An 18,096-nucleotide genomic window follows, 5' to 3' on the forward strand; every position below is an offset into this window, starting at 1 on the left:
GCATTGCAGGAGACAGGACACAAGAGAGACAGTTCAGGGGAGAAGAGCCAAGTGTATGAAGGAGTTCAGGTACAACCCAGCATTTCCTTGAAAGCCTCCCCAGCTGCACAGGCAGGAGGCCAAGCTCCTGGTCCAGCACTTGAACGTGGGTACAGCCCCCCTCTCTCTGGAGGGTCATGCAGGGAATTCCTGCTCCCCGTTCACCCACATGTGGTGAGACACTTATGTTGTTGCTGATTCCTGATCCCTTCTCAGGATGACCACCTGAGCTCCTTTCATCCCATAGGCAGCCAGACACAGAAGAGAGTAATCTCCTCACCTCCCTTCTAAACGTAGAAAGACGCTGGAACAGCATCACTCTGGCTCTCCCATCAGTGGATACTCACTCACATTTTCTCTCTTCTCTTTCAGATCGGAGCCCAGTGCTATCTGGAGTGCTCAGCACTCACACAGAAAGGCCTTAAGACTGTCTTTGATGAGGCAATCATGACCATTTTCCACCCCAAGAAGAAGAAGAAGCGCTGTGCAAAGTGCCACAGATGCTGCACCCTTGTGTGACATCCCCTGGGAAGCAGAGCGAGCTGAGTTCAGTGAAACCAAGCAGGTTAGAAAGGCAATGAAGGTCACATGCAACTGAAAGGGGGAACATGATGAGAAAAGGGTCCTTCTTACCCAAATATAGGAGCTCTCCGTTCTGTGAAACCTCCAAGCTGTATCACCCTTGGCCAACTCCTGTCTCTGTGCTTTCCTAACCCTCCAGAGCTGTTTTGTAGCCTGTTCCCACTGCTGCAGACTGCACCAACAGAAGCCAGGAGGCCTGCTCCTGCTTGGCTCCCCGCCTTAGGAATAAGGTGAAGCTGGCATGTGACAAAACAAAGAACTAAAGATGGACAAAGACACAGGAGAAACTCAATTTGTGGCCTTAAGTAAAAATTGATCAAAATTAGGAATTCACAGTCCTTAGGAACTGAATCTGAATTGACCGAAAGCACATGGAGATCTGTAGAAATCTAATATGTAAGATATACACTATAGGTAGGATGTACTTTTAAATTGCTTTTCTTTTATAAGACTTGCTAGTTCAGGAGATACTTAAGTTTGTTCAAACCACATGGAAGCAAAGGTGAAGTGATTCCAGTTCGTTTTCACTTAATGGTGAAACTTCACAGCGTCAGGATGTTGCTGCACCCAAGCTATCATTATGGATCAACATTTACCTCCAGACTTAAGGAATGTTCTTACAACAAAAAAAATGCAAATAACTGTATTTTTACAGAGGAATGTTCAGGCTGAGCCATGTTTCCAAAAGCTGGGAAAGGAAGTACAGAGTTGTAGCATTAATGTACTGAAACAAAGAAACTCTGGCACCAAAGAATATTGCCCTAGACATGAAATAGCAGCACAGAACAATCTCTCTTCCAGCTGAGAACAAGAATGAGACACATTGTCATGGCAACTGAGAATTTACCTTATAGATCAGCTGGATTTCTACATCTCACCCAACAGCCAAGAATAGAAAAAAAAAATAATAAAACCAAAGGTCATACTGACTTTAAGTTCTTTGAGGTAATCCAATTGCCTTAAAATTATCCTTTTCTTATGAAGTATTTCTGTAAAAAACCTCATCAAAGTGGAGTTGTGAACTTGTTGACTTATTGCAGCCTCCCTCCTCCCATTCATTTCTTCTCTCTCTGCTCCCATTTTTCCATCTTCACGAGAGTGCTGTTGGAGTTGCAGCGTGGCTGCAGTCCTCAGGAGTGGACTTTTCCACAAGTGGCAGATGATGGACGGCAGCCAACAGCATGGAGATGGGAATTCCAGCCCCTAAGGGAAGGGAAGCTGCCTGTGAGCTCCCTTTTCTGCTGGAGAAATTGTGCCTTTTCACTAAAGCCTCTCCCAGGATCCTACAATTTTGCACATCGCAGCAACACAGACACTCAGAGGTGAACTCGAAGGGCATCTTGTTACTTGCAGCTGCCTTTGGGTACCCTGGCAGTGCCATGAGACTGTCTTGTTATGGATTTCATTCCCCAAGCAGGAAGCCACAGTGCCAGCACACAGAGGTTTGAAGATGTAACTCCTTGCAGAAGCTGTGTCTGTAGCCAGCGTGTCCAGAAGTGCCAGGAGGGAGCAAGTGACAGCAGTGTGTCCTCCCAGCCCAGGGACATGGGCCCTGCTCCCCTCTGCACCCCATTCCAAGAGACTGGCAGCCCTCTCCTCTTGGGAAGCACAGTGTCCTGACTGACAACACACCTGTCACCAGACAAACCAGGGAACTCCAGACCTGGTGTTGCCTGGAGCAATGAGTGACCGCAGCAGGACAATGGGAACGGCACCCAAGGCACATGGAAGGGACCAAGCTTGGTGCAGTGCCCAGTCCTGCATCAGGACCAGGCTTATGGATCTGAGCTCTTCCTTTAGCACAAATTCAATTTCATACAATTGTAGAATGGTTTCGGTTGGAAGGGACCTCAAAGATCATCTAATTCCAACCCCCCATTTAGCATGGACACCTACAGAAACCAGCTCTGACACCCCAAAACATTTCCAGGTAGAAATCAACAGTTGTCTCTGACAACAGCCATCAGACTCCAAGCAAATGCTTTGCTGTTGTTATCCTGTGGCTTCCACTCACCATCCCTTCCTTGCTGCACACCTACATGGATGAAAACACAGTAGTGCCACACCTGAGACAGACAAAAGAAAGTTCTCCTCACTGCTGGCAACTTTTTGTGCATATTTTCTGTTTGATTTTATTATGTCCCAGGCATTTACTTCAGATGGCCTGGCTGCTAAAGCCCAGCTCAGACTGAGGAGCAGGGGTCCATTCCATGCTTCAGAGTTTGTGTCCATCCCCAGGCAGAGCAGTGAGTGTTCACCTCACCAGCACACTGCCTATCAGCTGAACTAGAACATGTAAAAGATATTAGAGGAGTATGAGGAGAACTAGGCATGGATTAAATAATATTTAGGCTTACAACATGACTAGAAGTCCTCTGAAACAGAAACAAAAAAAAAAAAGCCTTTAACAGACTTCAGGGAAAATTATATCTGCACTGTGCTGCCTTTTACTTCAGTGGAAATTAATTAGGATGATTGTTTTAGCTCACATAGGTTGCTGGAGAGCGATGTATGACTTCACCACTTCTCTGGTGGAAGTAGGTGAAGTCTGGTTTAGCTGAAGCACAATGCAAATGCTCAGGTTGGAGTTCCCTGGTATTCTTAGAGCTTCAAAAAAAGTGACAGGTGAGCTCATCCTAACATAATGAGCACACTGGAAAAGTGAGATGTAGCACCCTGGCATGCATCAGGGAAAGCCACAAATAATCAAATCACATTTTTGTGCGCCACTGAGTACCAGGGGTGGTTATTAATCTTAATGGAATAGCATAGGATTGGCAATAAAATCAAAAATCAAGTGGGAAGTTGTAGCCTTAATGTAACTACGGTGGTTTGAGGGAAATTAACTGCAAAGCAAGTGGTGATGGAGAAGCTAAAATGCTGCTGCCCTAATGTGTTAAACTGCAGGACCCTGAACAAATCCTTGCATAGATGAAGCAGATAGAAAAGTGTTGATATAGATACAAGAAATGCTAAGGCTAAGCAGGGGTTTCTTTGCACTTACAAAATTGAGCACATCAAGCTTGTGAGGCAGTAAAATTTCAAGTTTTTTAAACTGATTTTGACCAAAATTTGAATTCTGGGAGCTGCAAGAGAGGGAGATTGTTCACAATCCACTGAGAAATAGCCTCTGCAACTCCATTTATTTTAATTTTTCTTCCAGAAAAAAAAAAAATTAATAAGCCATGTTTAATGCAGGTCCCATAAACATTATTCCTGTGTTAGGTTATGTACATACACCTGTCCATGAAATGTGGCACTTACTCAAGGATCTGCCCTGTTACACTATTATTTTGGGGAGGCAGGGACAGCACAGGCCAACAGGCTCTAGAAAGGGATTGTAGGCAGATGCAAGGAGAGTCATTGACTATCTGGCAAGTCATACCTAATGCCTTTTTTAAAAGCAGCAGATGGTGTGTGAACAGGCAGCAAAGCTTATTTCCAGCAAAACCACAACGCCAGACATGGTGCAAGTGCAGGCATAAGGCCACAGATATAAACTTCAAGTTATTTTCAAGAACTGTTAATAATAAGGAAAGAAAATCAATAAAGGACTGCCAGGTGAAAGGAGATAGGTTTACTCACTGTGAGAGGAGCTAGAAATCAGATCCCAATTTCACCTTAAAAGGAAAACTGTCAAGAAGAGTCACAAAGGTTAGAAACCATCCCTGGAACTTATTTGACAATGTCCCCTTAATGCAGCTGATGTCAAAGTCTTTCCTGACAGACCTGCCTTTGCTAATAGTCTGCTGTCATTTCAAAAGCACTCACAACTTACAGGAAGCTTGTTGGATCCAAAAAAACCCATCTCCTTTGGCCTCTTCCAAAACCTTCATGTTCTACCAGGAGTTCTTAACCTGAATCTGCAGTTTCAAACAGAGTTCCCAAAGTATTTTCATGAGAACTCCTGCAAGAAGGTATTAGAGGTATTTGAGAGAGATCTCCAGTCATCAGAGAGTTGCTATCACATTAAAACAACCTACAGATGCCTCTGCCCTTCAGAGCCCTGTGTAAACACCAGGACAGTGGAATGAGGACAGTTCAGCCACTTCCAGCATGACTTGAAGGAGGTCCCACAAAGACTCCCACAGTTTGTCCTGTGCCTCCCAGAGCTCTGAAAAGTTGGGGAGAAGGCAGAAACGAGGCTCTAAACCCACTCAGGTCCATCCTCATTTGTTCAACTGGATATATGCCCTGTGTAGTTACAGAACTCTCCCCAAGTCCAGTATAACAATCAAAACTATCATTTCAGCAGCTGACATTGTTATTTCTCAGCTTTTTTCTCTTTTGAAGCACTGCATCCATTCAAAACAGACACAGAATTAAATATAGCCCTGCATTTTAATATGAAATAAAGTTATTCCAAATACTTTTATTAAAGGGACAGATTTTGGCAGTCTTCTTCATACTGAAGAGAATCTCACTTCACAAGGAACTGTCTCCAACTTGCTCATGTCTCATTCAATCCCACTGACACCGCTCAGGTCGTGAGGGAAGCTGAATATGGCCACTGGTAATCTGTCCTTGTAGTTTAATTACAAGGAAACCTCTTCCAGCTGTTCTAGTGTTGGTGGCCTGTGTTCTTTTGAATACCTTCAGGAATGGTGACTCATTCACTTCCCTGGGCAGCCTATCTCTCCCTTGAATTCATATATGAAAGATGCCCATCTGCTTTCATACCTTGCTTAGAGCCCGTGACCTTTTCCTGTACCTTTTTTCCCCAGGTGGCCCAGCAAATACCTCTTGACTCACCATACAGAAACCTCATCTGGATTAAAAATAATTCTCTGTGGCATCAGTCTGTCCCAGGCCAGGATTGTCTAAAAGCACATTTGTCTTCTACAACAAAGCAATCCATATGCTCACGTTGGCCCAGGGACCATTTGTTAAACAAAGAGGTAGAATGCAGGAATCTGGCTGCACATGCCTTTCTCCATGTATTTTCTTTTTCCCTGAGGAGGATCTGTGATGTGTTTTATCCTACATTAAAAAAGGAAAATCTGGAAATAACAGAACGTTTTGTTGGTTCACAACTCTGTAGGACTGGAGGAGCATCTGCTGTGACAGGAGGTGAGCATGGAGTGACCTACGTCAGATGACTTCTAGCTCTTTGCAAAAATGAAGACAAATTTCCACTATGAATGTTTGTTTTCCTCTTCATGAATAAAGACCATCTGAAAGCAGGAAAAAGCCTCCCACTGATTTCGGTAGTGGCTTGTGATCTCAGCTGTCTTCACCTATCAAAACAAAACAGGAATAGAAATATTTTTGCATCAAAAAGTCAGGACAAAATCACCTATTAGAAGCCATGAATGCAACAGAATCACTTCTGCTTCAGGGGAGAGCTGCAAAATCAGGGCCCAGAGCCACAATTAGTCAGTTTGATCCTAAACCTTAAATTTCATTTTAAGATGTTAAGGGGATGCCCATAACTAGAACGAAAAAAAAAAAAAATCTTCAAATTCTCTTTACTTTGTTTCAGTTAAAGCTTTCAGAAACACGGTAACAAGAATCGATTTTCCTGGTCCATTCCAGAAACCGCACCAGGACAGCAAAAAGAGTGAGAAGCTCATTGTAAGAGGAAAATTAGTTCAGAAACCCAGAGCAACAAGCAAAACTCATGTGAATTGCTGTCAGTGGTGAAAAGTCTCTTTAACTTTGAAAATATGGATCCCCATCCTTTTCCAGATTGTACAGACCATAATGCAGTGTTTGGCTGCTTCTAACTATAATGGTAGGGTGGGATTTTCAAAGATGATCTATGTTGGCTTCATTTAAATTCTCATGAAGGCAATGGAAAATTTCAGGGGTCCACACATGACTAATGTGGAAAATGTTTGAGAGTCTTTATATTTCCTCCTTTCCTGACATTTTATTTTGGCTGAACAAGCTTTGAGCTTGTTATATATATGTACTGAGCCAGGCCTAAGAATCTTTTATACCTTCTGGCTGCTGGTTGAGGACTCCTGAAAGGAGTTAGGGCATCCAAAGACTTTGCTGATCTCACCTTTGGAGGCTGGATCTGAAAAGCCTTGGTTCAACCACTACTGAGGCTGAAGATGAAAGTGGTTACATTAACAGTGTAATATTCAAGACATATGATTTTCTTTGCTTAAAGACCCTGAACTCATTGCTGTCACTTAATTACGTCTCGTCCCATTCAGGACACCAGGTTCAATGTGGTTTTGGTGAAGATCAGTTTGAGCTCTCACTGATACCAACTCTGGTGAATTTTGACTTTGATTGGAGGTTAAGGAATTCAGAGTAAACTGCTGTCACCAGTCCACAGTTTCCAGATCTTCCAACACAACATTTGTTTTTATTGATAACATGTAGAAAAATTTGTCTGATGTCTGTCAAAGTAGTTTGGGTGTAAATCATATCCAGAGTGTGACCATCATGTCATCTCTCCCAGTACTTATGCCCAGAACAGGCAGCTGCTCTAACTGCATCACAGACCTAGCAGGCACTGTCAGCAAGGTGTAAATGAGCCCAAACTCTCCCCAAGCTTGTAGATATTAATTCATTAATAACCAATAACAAAAAGTTATATGAGAGGGGAAAGACACTTGCAAATTCTTCTTCACTCATGAGCAGAAGTGATCCAAGGTGGTGAGCCCAGGGTGCCAGGTGGGAAATGCTACAGAGCAAAGCACAGCATGGTGACCCTGCTGACCCAAAAAACATGGATTGAGGGTGGTGAATGGGCTGGGAGGTGCCTCTGTGGAGTCACACCTGGCTACCTGGGGCTCAGCAGCACCTCGAGACAGGGAGGACTTCAGAGAAGGCTGCAGAGAGGAGCAGGAAGATGGAGTGCCAGGATAACTGAATCCAGTTCAATGTGTCATGATGTTGATGCACTTGGCAAATACAAGCATTTCACTGCACAGAGATTCTCTGCTCCCCCGAGAACACAAGGACAAGCACATTTCATTCCTTTCTTCTTGTGCTTACTTAATAGTACTACTTACAATTATTTCTTAAGAAATGCTTAAAACTTACAGTTCAACAAGCTGTTCTGATTGAGTTTGTGAAGCAAATGTAATGGCCTCAGCACAAATCAGGATCTAACTCATCACCAGTCAGGTCTTAGCCAGTTAGGAGAAAGAGTCACTTACTTGATGTGAGCAACCAAATTTTTCTCTCTTAAAAGTTGCTGTGTGCATATTGCTGGAATGTGGGGCTGGTGAAACCAAAAGATGGGCACTAAAACAGTATGTCTGACTTTTGGGTGGTATGCCTTTTTTTCCAAGATTAACAAAATCTTCAGAATTCAAAACAATACAATTTCAAACCAAGGCCAATTCAGTTTTCAAGCAAATACGTTCTTCATAGTTTAAAAATCATGTAAACACTATTAATTTCCTATTTACAGCACATAATTCTGTACTCTTTAGTTTATCATCTTTTAAACATGTAATTACTGTATATTGTAATGCACATTAATATCGTTTATTGTACATAGTTTATTTTAACAAAATAAATGTATTACGAAGTATTTTGACAGCATCCATCTGGGGACATGTGCTGTTGTGTTTATTTTCCCAGCTGCTAATCACATGCATCTTGCAGAATGTTTCAGGTAGGAAGAACACCTACCAACATTTTGGCAAGGAAGATGATGAGCTGTGCAACCTGTGGTCCAGAAGCCAGGGCAGGTAGAGTCAGGAGGGACAGTGAAAGGCTTACAGTGATGAAGAAGTTACATGAGGAAAGACAACCCTGCTGGACTGGAAACAAGAATATGACTGGCTCCAGTCTTCCAGGGATTCAGTGCAGAGATGTGGATCTTGTTTTTAAAAAAAAACAAAATTAATTTTTTTAAAAAGTGCCAAAATGCCTTTCTTACCCAGCTGTTTATTACAAATGGTTTCAAGACCAGAAGCAATCTCATTGACCAGCTGGTCTGGCCTTCAAGTTAAGCCTAGAAACCCCACCATTCCTGAACAACATCCCTCACATTGACTGGGCCAAAGAAAGTTTCACCAGAGGAAGGCTCTTTTCATTTTCCTGCAGCTCGTGAACCTCAGCAGGTTTAACCAGTCCTGCCTGGAGTACTTGCAGAGCAAAGACAAAGCATATCAGGGTTTATTCCTAATAAACAGGTGCTGCAGCCCAAATCTCTGTATGCTATCAATGGATACGTTCTCAGAGGAGCCAGGACAATCCAGGAGGGCACAGCATACAGCCTGGAATATATTTTATTCACCTTCCCCCAGAGGCAGATGGTATTACTCACCAGACTTTCCATGACATGACTCTATCTGGGAAGAAGTAACACAGAGGACCCACACGTCTGGAGTTAACAGCAAGGTGCCAAAGGCATCCCCCAGAGCAGAAAACGTCCTAAATTGCTGCTGGATAAGGCTGGATGGATATAGCCATGGAAGGATATCTCCACGCAGCCCTGATGCTTTCACATTTCCCTCAATACCCACGGCTGGCTACACTCCCTGGCAGGATGCTGGGAGTGACAGGCTTTGCTCTGACCCAGGGCACCAGTTCTGGTGTTTTCATGTGAGTACAGTGAGAGCAGGAGGGAGCTGCCTGTCCTGCCTCCCAAAGAGAAATCCAGTCAGTGCAGGGAACACCCATCCAGGAAGGCCTCCTGCCCTCCTTCTCATGGCAACTCAGGTCTGAAGGTGAGGTAAAATACTCTGACTTCTGTCATGGTCATCAGGGCTGGGCACACCAACTGCAGGGGAGCTGAGCTTCCAGGGCCAGTGGACTATTGCAGCTGTCATAGAACAGGAGGGTATTTTGGCAAATCAAAGCACTGCATGGCAGTGACAATTGCTGTTCTGGTTAAATGAGCTACAATAACCTTGAGGCACTGAGTGCACTGCAGGGTACAGATGTGACTGGTCACAAGGGGCCTTAAAGCCTGTACACTACAAAACACACTGTAGAGAGGAAAAGTCATCTGTAGCATCATTGCCAGTGCCTAAAAGGGAAACTGAGGCACAAAGAAATCCACTGCTTTTCATGGGAGAGAGAATACCTGAGGTGTCACAGCCTTTGTGACAAACACTCTTTGCAAACACACACCAAAGACAGACAGGCTGTTTAACTGCTTTGGACAGGTTGAGTGATGACATCTAAATCCGTGGCTTTAAAGAGCATTAAAATGCTCCCAAGGAGGTGAAGTTTGCCTGGGAAGAAGCTCCTCATGCTCTGAAATGTGTGGGCTGTGCTGACTGCCTGCAAATTCTGAGCAGGACACATCCCCCCAGCTACAGCATAAAGGATGTGAAAACTAAAGACCTGCTCACAAGTTGTGACAGGACAAGGAGTAATTTTTGAACTAAAAGAGGGTTGATTTAGACAAGAAGTTTTTTACAGTGAGGATGGTGGAACACTGGCCGGAGATGTGGTGGATGCCCCATCCCTGGAAACATTCTGGATGAGGGGGGATAGGGCTCGAAGCAACCTGGTCTAGTGGAAGATGCCCCTGCTCCTTGCAGGTGGGCTGGTCTAGAAACAACTCAAACTGTTCTGTGACTTTAAGTATGAAAATCGATGGGAATTTGACAGAATTAAGACCTACTAGTGTAATTACTTCTGGGGAAAAGTTCCAGATTTGCAATTACCAGCACCAGAAATGAAATTGGTTCCTTGTTATTAAGTCAGTGCTGTGTGCCTACTCGTGGGAACCCAGCAACGCCGGAAAAAGACAGATGTGCACCAGTCAAATCATAGAACTTTGGAACCATTTTTGTTGGAAAAGACCTTTAAGAACATTGAGTTCAACCATTAACCCAGCGCTGCCAGGTCCACCATGTCCCCAAGTGCCACATCTACACGTCTTTTAAATACGTCCAGTGATGGCGACTCCACCACTTCCCTGCCAAATGAGTTGGTGAGCTCTGGTGGTGGCTGGACTTTTGTCCCTCAGGGCAAATCCACAGCATCTCTTTTGCTCTCTTCCTTGAAAGATCATCTCAAAGTGGCCTCTTGCTGACTTGGTTTCAGTCAGTACATCCTTCCCACCTCCGCCTTCTGCTCCCTGGTCTGGCTGCATCAGTCAAAACCCTTTTCCCACCCTGCAGTGTTCTGTTCTGATCACTTGCTGAGGTTTCTACTGTCTCACCATGTCTGGGTACAGCCCTGGTTTCCTGCTGGCTGCAAAGGAAGGAAGTTTGCCACTTTCTAACCCTACCTCTAATCCTGAGACTGCAGCACAGCCAGACTCCATCAGATAAATTCAGTGAAGGAAATGACTTCACACCAAGAAGATGTTTTGCAGGTGTTCATAGCTCTGGCAAAGAGTTTGTGGGAGCTTATACATATTCTATGTGAGAAATCTCTACACGCAGAAAAAGTGGGACACGTTGCTTTAAATTGCTTTCATACTGCAGTTTTGAGGTTTATTAAGGACACAGAACAATTTGCAGGTTCCCCATAATAACTGTAATGCCAGCTGACAATATCAGAGGGATCGTGAGGTGCAATTTCTAACAAAACATGAGGACTTTTTAAAGGGTAGTTAAACTCTCCATCAGCAAAAAACTGCTCCTGGTGCTGTTGGGCACAGAAGTCTCTATTCAGAATTACAGAAGGCAGGTGATAAAATCACCTTCTTCCTACTCAGTCACAGTGCAGCTTTTACAGATAAAAAAAATTATATTAACTAATAAATTACAGGTTAAACTAAATGTCTCAATGTGGTCAGGACACCTGGGGAAGTTTCAAGCATGCATGCCTGTAAATGAAGGTGACTGCATCCAGGAGACAAGGCACTGAGTGAGGGAAGACAGGTGCAGGTATTACTCTCAGCAGCAATTCTCTCCTAATGGCTATCTGAGAAGGTGTCTTTGTTTTGTGAGCTCCTATGGGCCTCTCCCACTTGGCAAATCTTCCTGCTTTCACCTAACCTCCCATTTTGCTCAGGGGAGAAATGAGGGATGAATGTGAATGTGTCCTCCTGCAGGTGGGAACCAGTGAACGAAGGCACTTGTGTGGCTGTGGTCACAGGGGGCTCTCGTGGCAGCCCCCAGGTGTCCCCCTGGTTTGTAAAGAGCAGGTCTGAGGAGGTGTGAACTGTCCTTTGGAATATCTGCTCTCTTTCTTGAGCTGGACTTGTCTCACCCACCACTACTGGACGCTCCACAGCTTTCCTGCAAGCACATCTGGCTGTCCCCCAGCTCTGTGTGCACCCTCAGAGCAGCAGGTCTCCGTGGAGCTTAGCAGCTCAGGGAACACCCCTACAAGCCCCCTCTTTCCCACCACCTCAGCCAGGGGCCCGCTGAAACCAAACTGTGATCGTTGCATTTTGGCTTGGTCACTCTGACAGTGGAAATTGTCAGGAGAGATGCCTTGGGCTCTGCAGAGTCTCACTGGTTCCACGTGAAGCCATTTCCCCTCCAATCCCTGGACAAAAGCAGATGGTTCTGCACATTTAATGTGCTTCTCTCCTATTCTTTTTTTTCAGGAATTGTCCCTTGTGAGACAAGATTTTTTTTTTTCAACAAAATAGCTCCAATTAAGCAAAGCACTGAAATACGTGCTTAACTGTAAAAGTGCACTGATATTAAGCAAAACACTTAATCAGGAGCTTAAGTCCTTGGCTGAGTCAGGGCTGAGTATGCATCCCCCCTAATTTCAAGGTAGTGATCTGAATACTTATTTCCATTTCGTTGGCCTTGAGACCTTCTTCTTTAACTGTTATTCCTGAATGACTGCAGGGTAAGATTAACTGATGGAGGGGAGAGGGGGAGGTGGTGGAAGTGTTGGTAACTGCACTTACATTACTGGGAAGAAGCTAAACCCCAGATGAGTCAGGCTGTTATGGAGGAGGCAATGCCTTTGTGGCTGTTCAGTCCATGGGCACTCTCTGCAGGGAAAAAGGTCACACGGAGTGAAAAGCTCATGAGGAGGAAGGGAAACCAAATCATTTCTTTTTACCACGGGGTTTGCTATTGTGAGGCTGTGCGCTGGGTTTCTACAGCAATCATGCTTTGAGCAGCATGAGGAGGGGGGATTAAACCTCATCTGCCCAGAAAAGTCAGTGATTAGGAGAATTACAGGGCGAGGTCAAATTCTGGGCTGATTTACACCCTCCAGAACGCTGGAGGTACCGAGGGTATGAAGCCGGGGGAGAACTCGGCCCCTCCTCGGCTGGGCTGGGGCCGGAGATCAGTAAGTCTCGCACTCGGTGGTGGCAGTGGAGCAGATGTCACAGTCGCAGCGGATGGCCACCGGGTACGTGTAGAAGGGGTCCACGTCGGGGGCACACTTGGGCAGCTTCACCGTCACCATCCTGGTCTCGTTGTAGGTGCAGATCCGGTGGTGGGACTCGATGTAGGGCGGCTCCAGGATCGGCTTCTGCGGGGGGGAAATGCTGGCCTCAGGCAGGAAGCGAGACAAACATCTGGAGCCTCAGTTTCCTCAAGGGGATTTAGTGTAAATAGAAGAGCTACTGGATCAGGTGGAAGGGGCCATGGAAATAAGTTTTAGGCTATATCCTTCAACACTTGCCTGTTGGAGCCCTGCCATGGAGGGGAGTGGGCTCATGGATGTGTTTCAGTTTGTTTAAAGCATAAAGCTCCAATTAAAACCTGCTTGAAGGAAGACAAGATTATCCCAAAAGCTGGTTTGCAGCAGAGTATGAGTGTTCCGACCAAATGCTGCCAAAAGCAGCTGCCTTCTTCCAAAAGCATTGCTTTTCCATTAAACATATTCTGCTGGAAACCCTTCATGTGCACAAGCTGCCTAAGAGCAGGGGTGCATCCAGGTGCCAAAGGCTGGGGTTTTTTCTCAGCCAGACCCGTCTTCCCTGTCAGGTTGCACTTCCCACAAATCCCAAAGGCTGTACACTGTGGGGAAAGCTCTCGGCACAGCAGCCAGCATAGAAGTCTGCAGTTCCTCCTGAGAAAATCAGCTTGGCCAGAGACCTCAGCTATCAGGAGATGGTGGGAGCCTGAAGGCGTTGAAACCCACGCTGCCACGTGGTATCACAGGGGCATTGGTTTTGCAGAAAAATCAGTTTTTCCTCAACAGGGACACCCATTTTCCAAAGACTCCAGGAATGGGCAGCACACACAGGCATGGGAGCCCACTGCCTAAGGTAACACAGCCAGAAGACATTTTAATTTCTTTCTTTCCCTCTGTTCTGTGCAAAGAGCCCTCCCTGGGAACCAAGAAGGATGGCAGGGGAGAGAATAGATGCAACATTTCAGCAAGATGTGCAGACACCCTCACTCTTGCAAAGCCCCCATCCAAACACCTCGTGGTGCCTTCTGGAAGCTGTTGAACCCACAGCCAGGTGGGTTCAGCTGAACTACACCCCAGGGGTACTGCAATACAGCAAGAGAGGCTGCAAGGTCTGAGCTGCCGGAGAAGCCTGGGAGTAGGGGGAACCAGGAGTCAAGACATCCCTCCAAGGAACCTTATCCCAGCGTGGAATCTGGCCACTGGTGGCCTTTCCCCTCATCCCACCAAGTCATGAAGAATGGGAGTCAGAGCTGGCACACAGACCCTGGCTCCTCCTCTGGTCACTTATGTGGAGTCCTTGTCTTCATGTGGACAAACTCATCTGAGTCACTCAAGATTTCCCAAATAAATTAAACTAGGATTGGCCCCTTGAGCCTTCCAGCTGCAGAAAGGCAAAGACAGTCAGAAATTTGTTCTCTGACGTGTGTGGATGTACTTACACTCTTTCTTTCTCCCTCTGTACACCCCTAAAACTTAAGTACTTCATATTTATACAGGGCTGTGACTTAAAACGGGACCAAATTAGAAACAGATGTTACCTTTTGGGATTTGCTTTTTGGAACAACATATATTACCCATCAATTGGGAGCTCCTTCTTAATCTCAAAGGACTTCTTTATTTCAAGCGAAGTAATAAAGTCCTCCTCTCCTTAAGTGTTCAAGCTGTAAGAGGCTTTCAGATTGCGTAGTAAGAGCATTACATAAGTGCTTCATTAATATCATCACATGGCTTCCATCCCCTTTGGGGCAGCGGGAGGAGGGAGGGACAACCAACAGCAAATGCTGGCAGCGGTAGCCAGGGGGTCATGGAGCAGGACACTGGGCAGGTGTCTTTAGAGGGCTTTTCCTGGGGGGCAAGTACCAGCCAGGGATGTCCCCAGCTCACAGCCTCACCTCCCAGGTCTCGCAGCGTCCCCAGCAGGCGTCTGTGGTCACCCTGAGCCCACGGCAGCCGGGTTTCCTGGCCAGGAAGGTGAATTCCCGCACGGCACAGCCCACGAACGTCCGCAGGTCGATGGCCGAGGCCTTGGTGGCGGCGCCGCAGCCGGACAGCAGCAGGACAAGGAGAGCTCCCAGGGTCAGGCAGTGGAGCTTCATGCTGAAGGCAGAAGGGAGAGGAGGGGAGGGTTGGGAGAGCCAGCACAGCCCAGCAGGCAAGAAGTGCAAGCGGACGGGCTTAGCTGAGGCAGGGATAGCCCTTCCTCCCTTCAAACACATCCTCACTCAGCCTGAGAGAAGGGGGGCAGGTGGAGGAATGAGTGGTCACCTACTCCCAGAAGAGGAAAATCTCAGTAAAAAGCTCTGTCACAGAATGCAGCAGTGGGAGTTTGCCTGGAAGAGATAAAGTCACCAGCTTATACCTCAGCCCCACTGAAATCTCCATATTGCAGATTTGTTTTGCAGCATGTGCCTTTCTAGCACCCCTTTTGGGTTGCCCTGCACTCACACAAAGCCAATAGCTGCAGAGCTGGGAGCCAAGTATCCCTGAAGCTGTGCTGTAATCTCAGCATCTCCCCCAAGTGTTACTGGAGTTGCCAATACCAACATCCTGTGCACTGGACTTGTGCTGTTCCTCTCCCAGGGCTGCAGCCAGAGGGGCTGGCTGTCCCTTCAGCACACACTGCCCTACAGCCACCTCAGACCCAACCCAGGCTGCCAAGCCAGTGGTCAGAGCTGGTCAGACAAGGGGGGACATGGCCAAGGTGACCAGAAGAACTCTGACATCCTCACACCTGAGCAGCCCAGCATCCACCAAGACCCTCTGATACCTGTTGACCTTCTGTCTCGGTGAGGAAAGCAACCAGCATCTCTGGAACAGCTCCTCTGTCAAAAAAGTGAGAGCTGGAAAGTAGTTCTAAGCCACAAGGTCCATTTTACAATTTACATACTCTCACTGCATTCAAATACATCCATCTTAGAAACCCGAGATTTGACACAATTTTGAGAAAGTCAGCAACTACACAGGGCACAGACTGGTGTGTGCTGGGGTCTGTTCTCAGCTGGACAGACCAAAATTAAGTGAGCTGGGACTGCCTTTTGCCTGGATGATGCTTCAGTCTGTAAGCTCCTGTTAAAGAAAATTATTTAAATTTGCTAAATCAGAGCTTTAGATCAGCACATGATGTTTGCATCACATATGTCACTGTGTGCACACTGGAATCTTACACGTCATTAAAGAGAATATATTTATAGATAACCTTCAACAGGGTAAAAAAATAGCTAAAATTCCTTATTTTTAAAAGAAGATGTATGAGAGCAAAATAGACAAACTTTAGAACAAATCAAATATTTATCCTTTGCCACTTTAGCAAATCCTGCTGCCTTATTCATGAGCCAGAGCCATGACAGGGAGCAAACACAGACATGCACTCACCTAACTCGTTGGAGTCAGAATTCCTTTTGCAGTTTTAAATTGCAGGTGGTGTTTCAGGATGTCAGAGGGAGCAGCAGGAGACCTGCACTGCAATCTCTGTCAGCTTTGTGATCAGTAGGTCTCCCCAGCAGCTGCTACTGGGATGTCTAATTGCTCAAATTTATATAAAGGGTCTTGTCAATCAAGGCAGATCCTTACTTGAACTACCCAAGGCACCAAAGTCATTGACTGTAAAGCAAGGCTCCCCTTTCCAGCAGTGATTAGCTTCAAGGGAATGATTGTTTTTGCAGGTTATTGTTTCATAACCTGATCAAAAAAGGAGTATCTCAGTGAGTGAAATTATGAGCATGCACTGGGGCAAAAAGGATCTTCTTTTCCATAATGGAATATCAACACCTCTATGAAGGAATTGGAAGTTGGCTCTGAAATTATCATTACCCCTTTAATTAACAAGCCCTATGTAAACATCCTCAAGGGACACTTTTTGGATATTTCTACAAAAAAGCTGCCTGGATTTTTGTCAACTGCAGAAGATCTTTTTTTTACTCAATTGCTCTGTACAAGCAAGGGCAAGGGACGGAGAGAGGAGGTGTGAGCTTGCAAGGAAAGAAAGTGTTCTCCTGGCAAGCCAGGCAGCTGAAACCACTGTGAAAGGAAATTTAGAAATCGTGTCCTCTGCCTTCACTCTGCAAACCAAATTTTCAGCTATTCACAGGACAGGGAGCAGCTGAGGAACTTGGTTCTGCAGAGAACTTGCTGGTCAGTGAGGTCTTAGAAGATGCATGGGAGAGAGAAGTGCAGCCATATGCTCACACAGTGACTGGGAAAAGTCATCTCCCTTCCTTTCCACCATGGATGGACAGCGACTTCCCAGCTCCAGTACCCAGGCAAATCCAGAAAAGGCAGGGCAAGTGTCAGGGATTATGGACCCTTCAGGATGATGCTGTCAAAGGCAGCCACAGCAATACAACCCAGCCCAGAGAACAGAAAACACAGAGGAAACCTTGATTCAAATAAAACGCATGCAACAGCATTTCAGAGTGAAAAACAAAACGAGTAGAAGGCAAAAAAAGAGTAGAGGAAAAGAACCAAAAAACAACAACCAAGTAAAACAGCATCTGTTGATGTCCAGAACATGCATCTTATTAAATATGAAGCAGTGATTACTATCAGCTTGTTAATTTACCTTACAAATAGCCAATACATACTTCTGATGGATTGCATTCAGGCTTGCTGCAGTATGAGCTACAGAAAACAACAAATCACCACTGAGGAAATGTGACATTGAACCGTTCAGGACCCAATGAGCCACATCACATCGGTGCTCTCCCTTTGTCAGGGTGAGTAACCCATGGCTCGAGGTCCTTGTTTCACTGCCAAGGTCAGCAGCCCACATTTGGTGCAGCATCAGGGCTCACACTTGTGCTCAAGCCCCTAGGAAGCCCAGAGCACTTGCTGTGTTTCATTATTCAGCTTGCAGCAGCCACACAAGGCTGGTTATTTACTCTCAAGGTCTACCTTTTCCATCTAAATTAGGCAATAGTGATTGGAACAAGTGAAAGAGAGAAAGGATTGTCTGAAAAACAGCAAAGCAGCAGGCATTTAGTGCTGTTGCCTATTGCCATCATGACATGGGAAACAACTGCTTCAAATAATTAATTCACTTAACAGAAAAGTAACCAAAAAAAAAAAAAGGAACAGATTTTTTTAATAAAAATTTGAAAACTGTCCTGAAGTTAGGAGGGAGGGGGTGTTTAAAATCTACCCCAGTATTCTCACTCATTGTTATTCCCAGTCTCCCTGGCAGTAAAGAACTCCACATTCAAGTGAAGGGTGATCAGGTGAGATGCTGGAGGAGGAATATTGAATGGAGGTGTTGTAAATGTCTCC

At 45.6% G+C, this 18,096-nt stretch overlaps 2 protein-coding genes across 2 annotated transcripts in view; one reads left to right on the top strand and one right to left on the bottom strand.

Moving 5' to 3' along the window:
• Positions 1–8,130, top strand: part of RHOJ (ras homolog family member J) — a 61,142-nt gene extending 53,012 nt beyond the window's left edge. The window contains exon 5 of the mRNA XM_032111632.1: positions 412–8,130. Within this exon, the coding sequence (XP_031967523.1) occupies positions 412–558 (147 nt within the window). The 3' untranslated portion in view covers positions 559–8,130. The remainder of the gene's footprint in view (positions 1–411) is intronic.
• Positions 8,131–10,962: 2,832 nt separating this feature from the next.
• Positions 10,963–16,296, bottom strand: GPHB5 (glycoprotein hormone subunit beta 5). The gene is made up of 3 exons (XM_032112658.1): positions 16,207–16,296; positions 14,727–14,931; positions 10,963–12,945 (listed from the first exon to the last, which is right to left on the bottom strand). The coding sequence occupies exons 2-3, from the start codon at positions 14,928–14,930 to the stop codon at positions 12,757–12,759; spliced, it is 393 nt and encodes a 130-aa protein (XP_031968549.1). The 5' UTR covers position 14,931; positions 16,207–16,296; the 3' UTR covers positions 10,963–12,756.
• Positions 16,297–18,096: the final 1,800 nt, after the last annotated feature.

This window comes from Corvus moneduloides, chromosome 6 (genome assembly GCF_009650955.1).
Source record: "Corvus moneduloides isolate bCorMon1 chromosome 6, bCorMon1.pri, whole genome shotgun sequence".
NCBI lineage: Eukaryota > Metazoa > Chordata > Aves > Passeriformes > Corvidae > Corvus > Corvus moneduloides.

Bases quoted from the DNA above. Each gene is read 5' to 3' on its own strand.
- GPHB5 (XM_032112658.1), bottom strand. From the start codon at position 14,930: ATGAAGCTCCACTGCCTGACCCTGGGAGCTCTCCTTGTCCTGCTGCTG. The intron at 12,946-14,726 runs GTGAGGCTGTGA...TCCCCCCCGCAG, and splicing joins GACGCTGCGAGACCTGGGAG to AAGCCGATCCTGGAGCCGCC.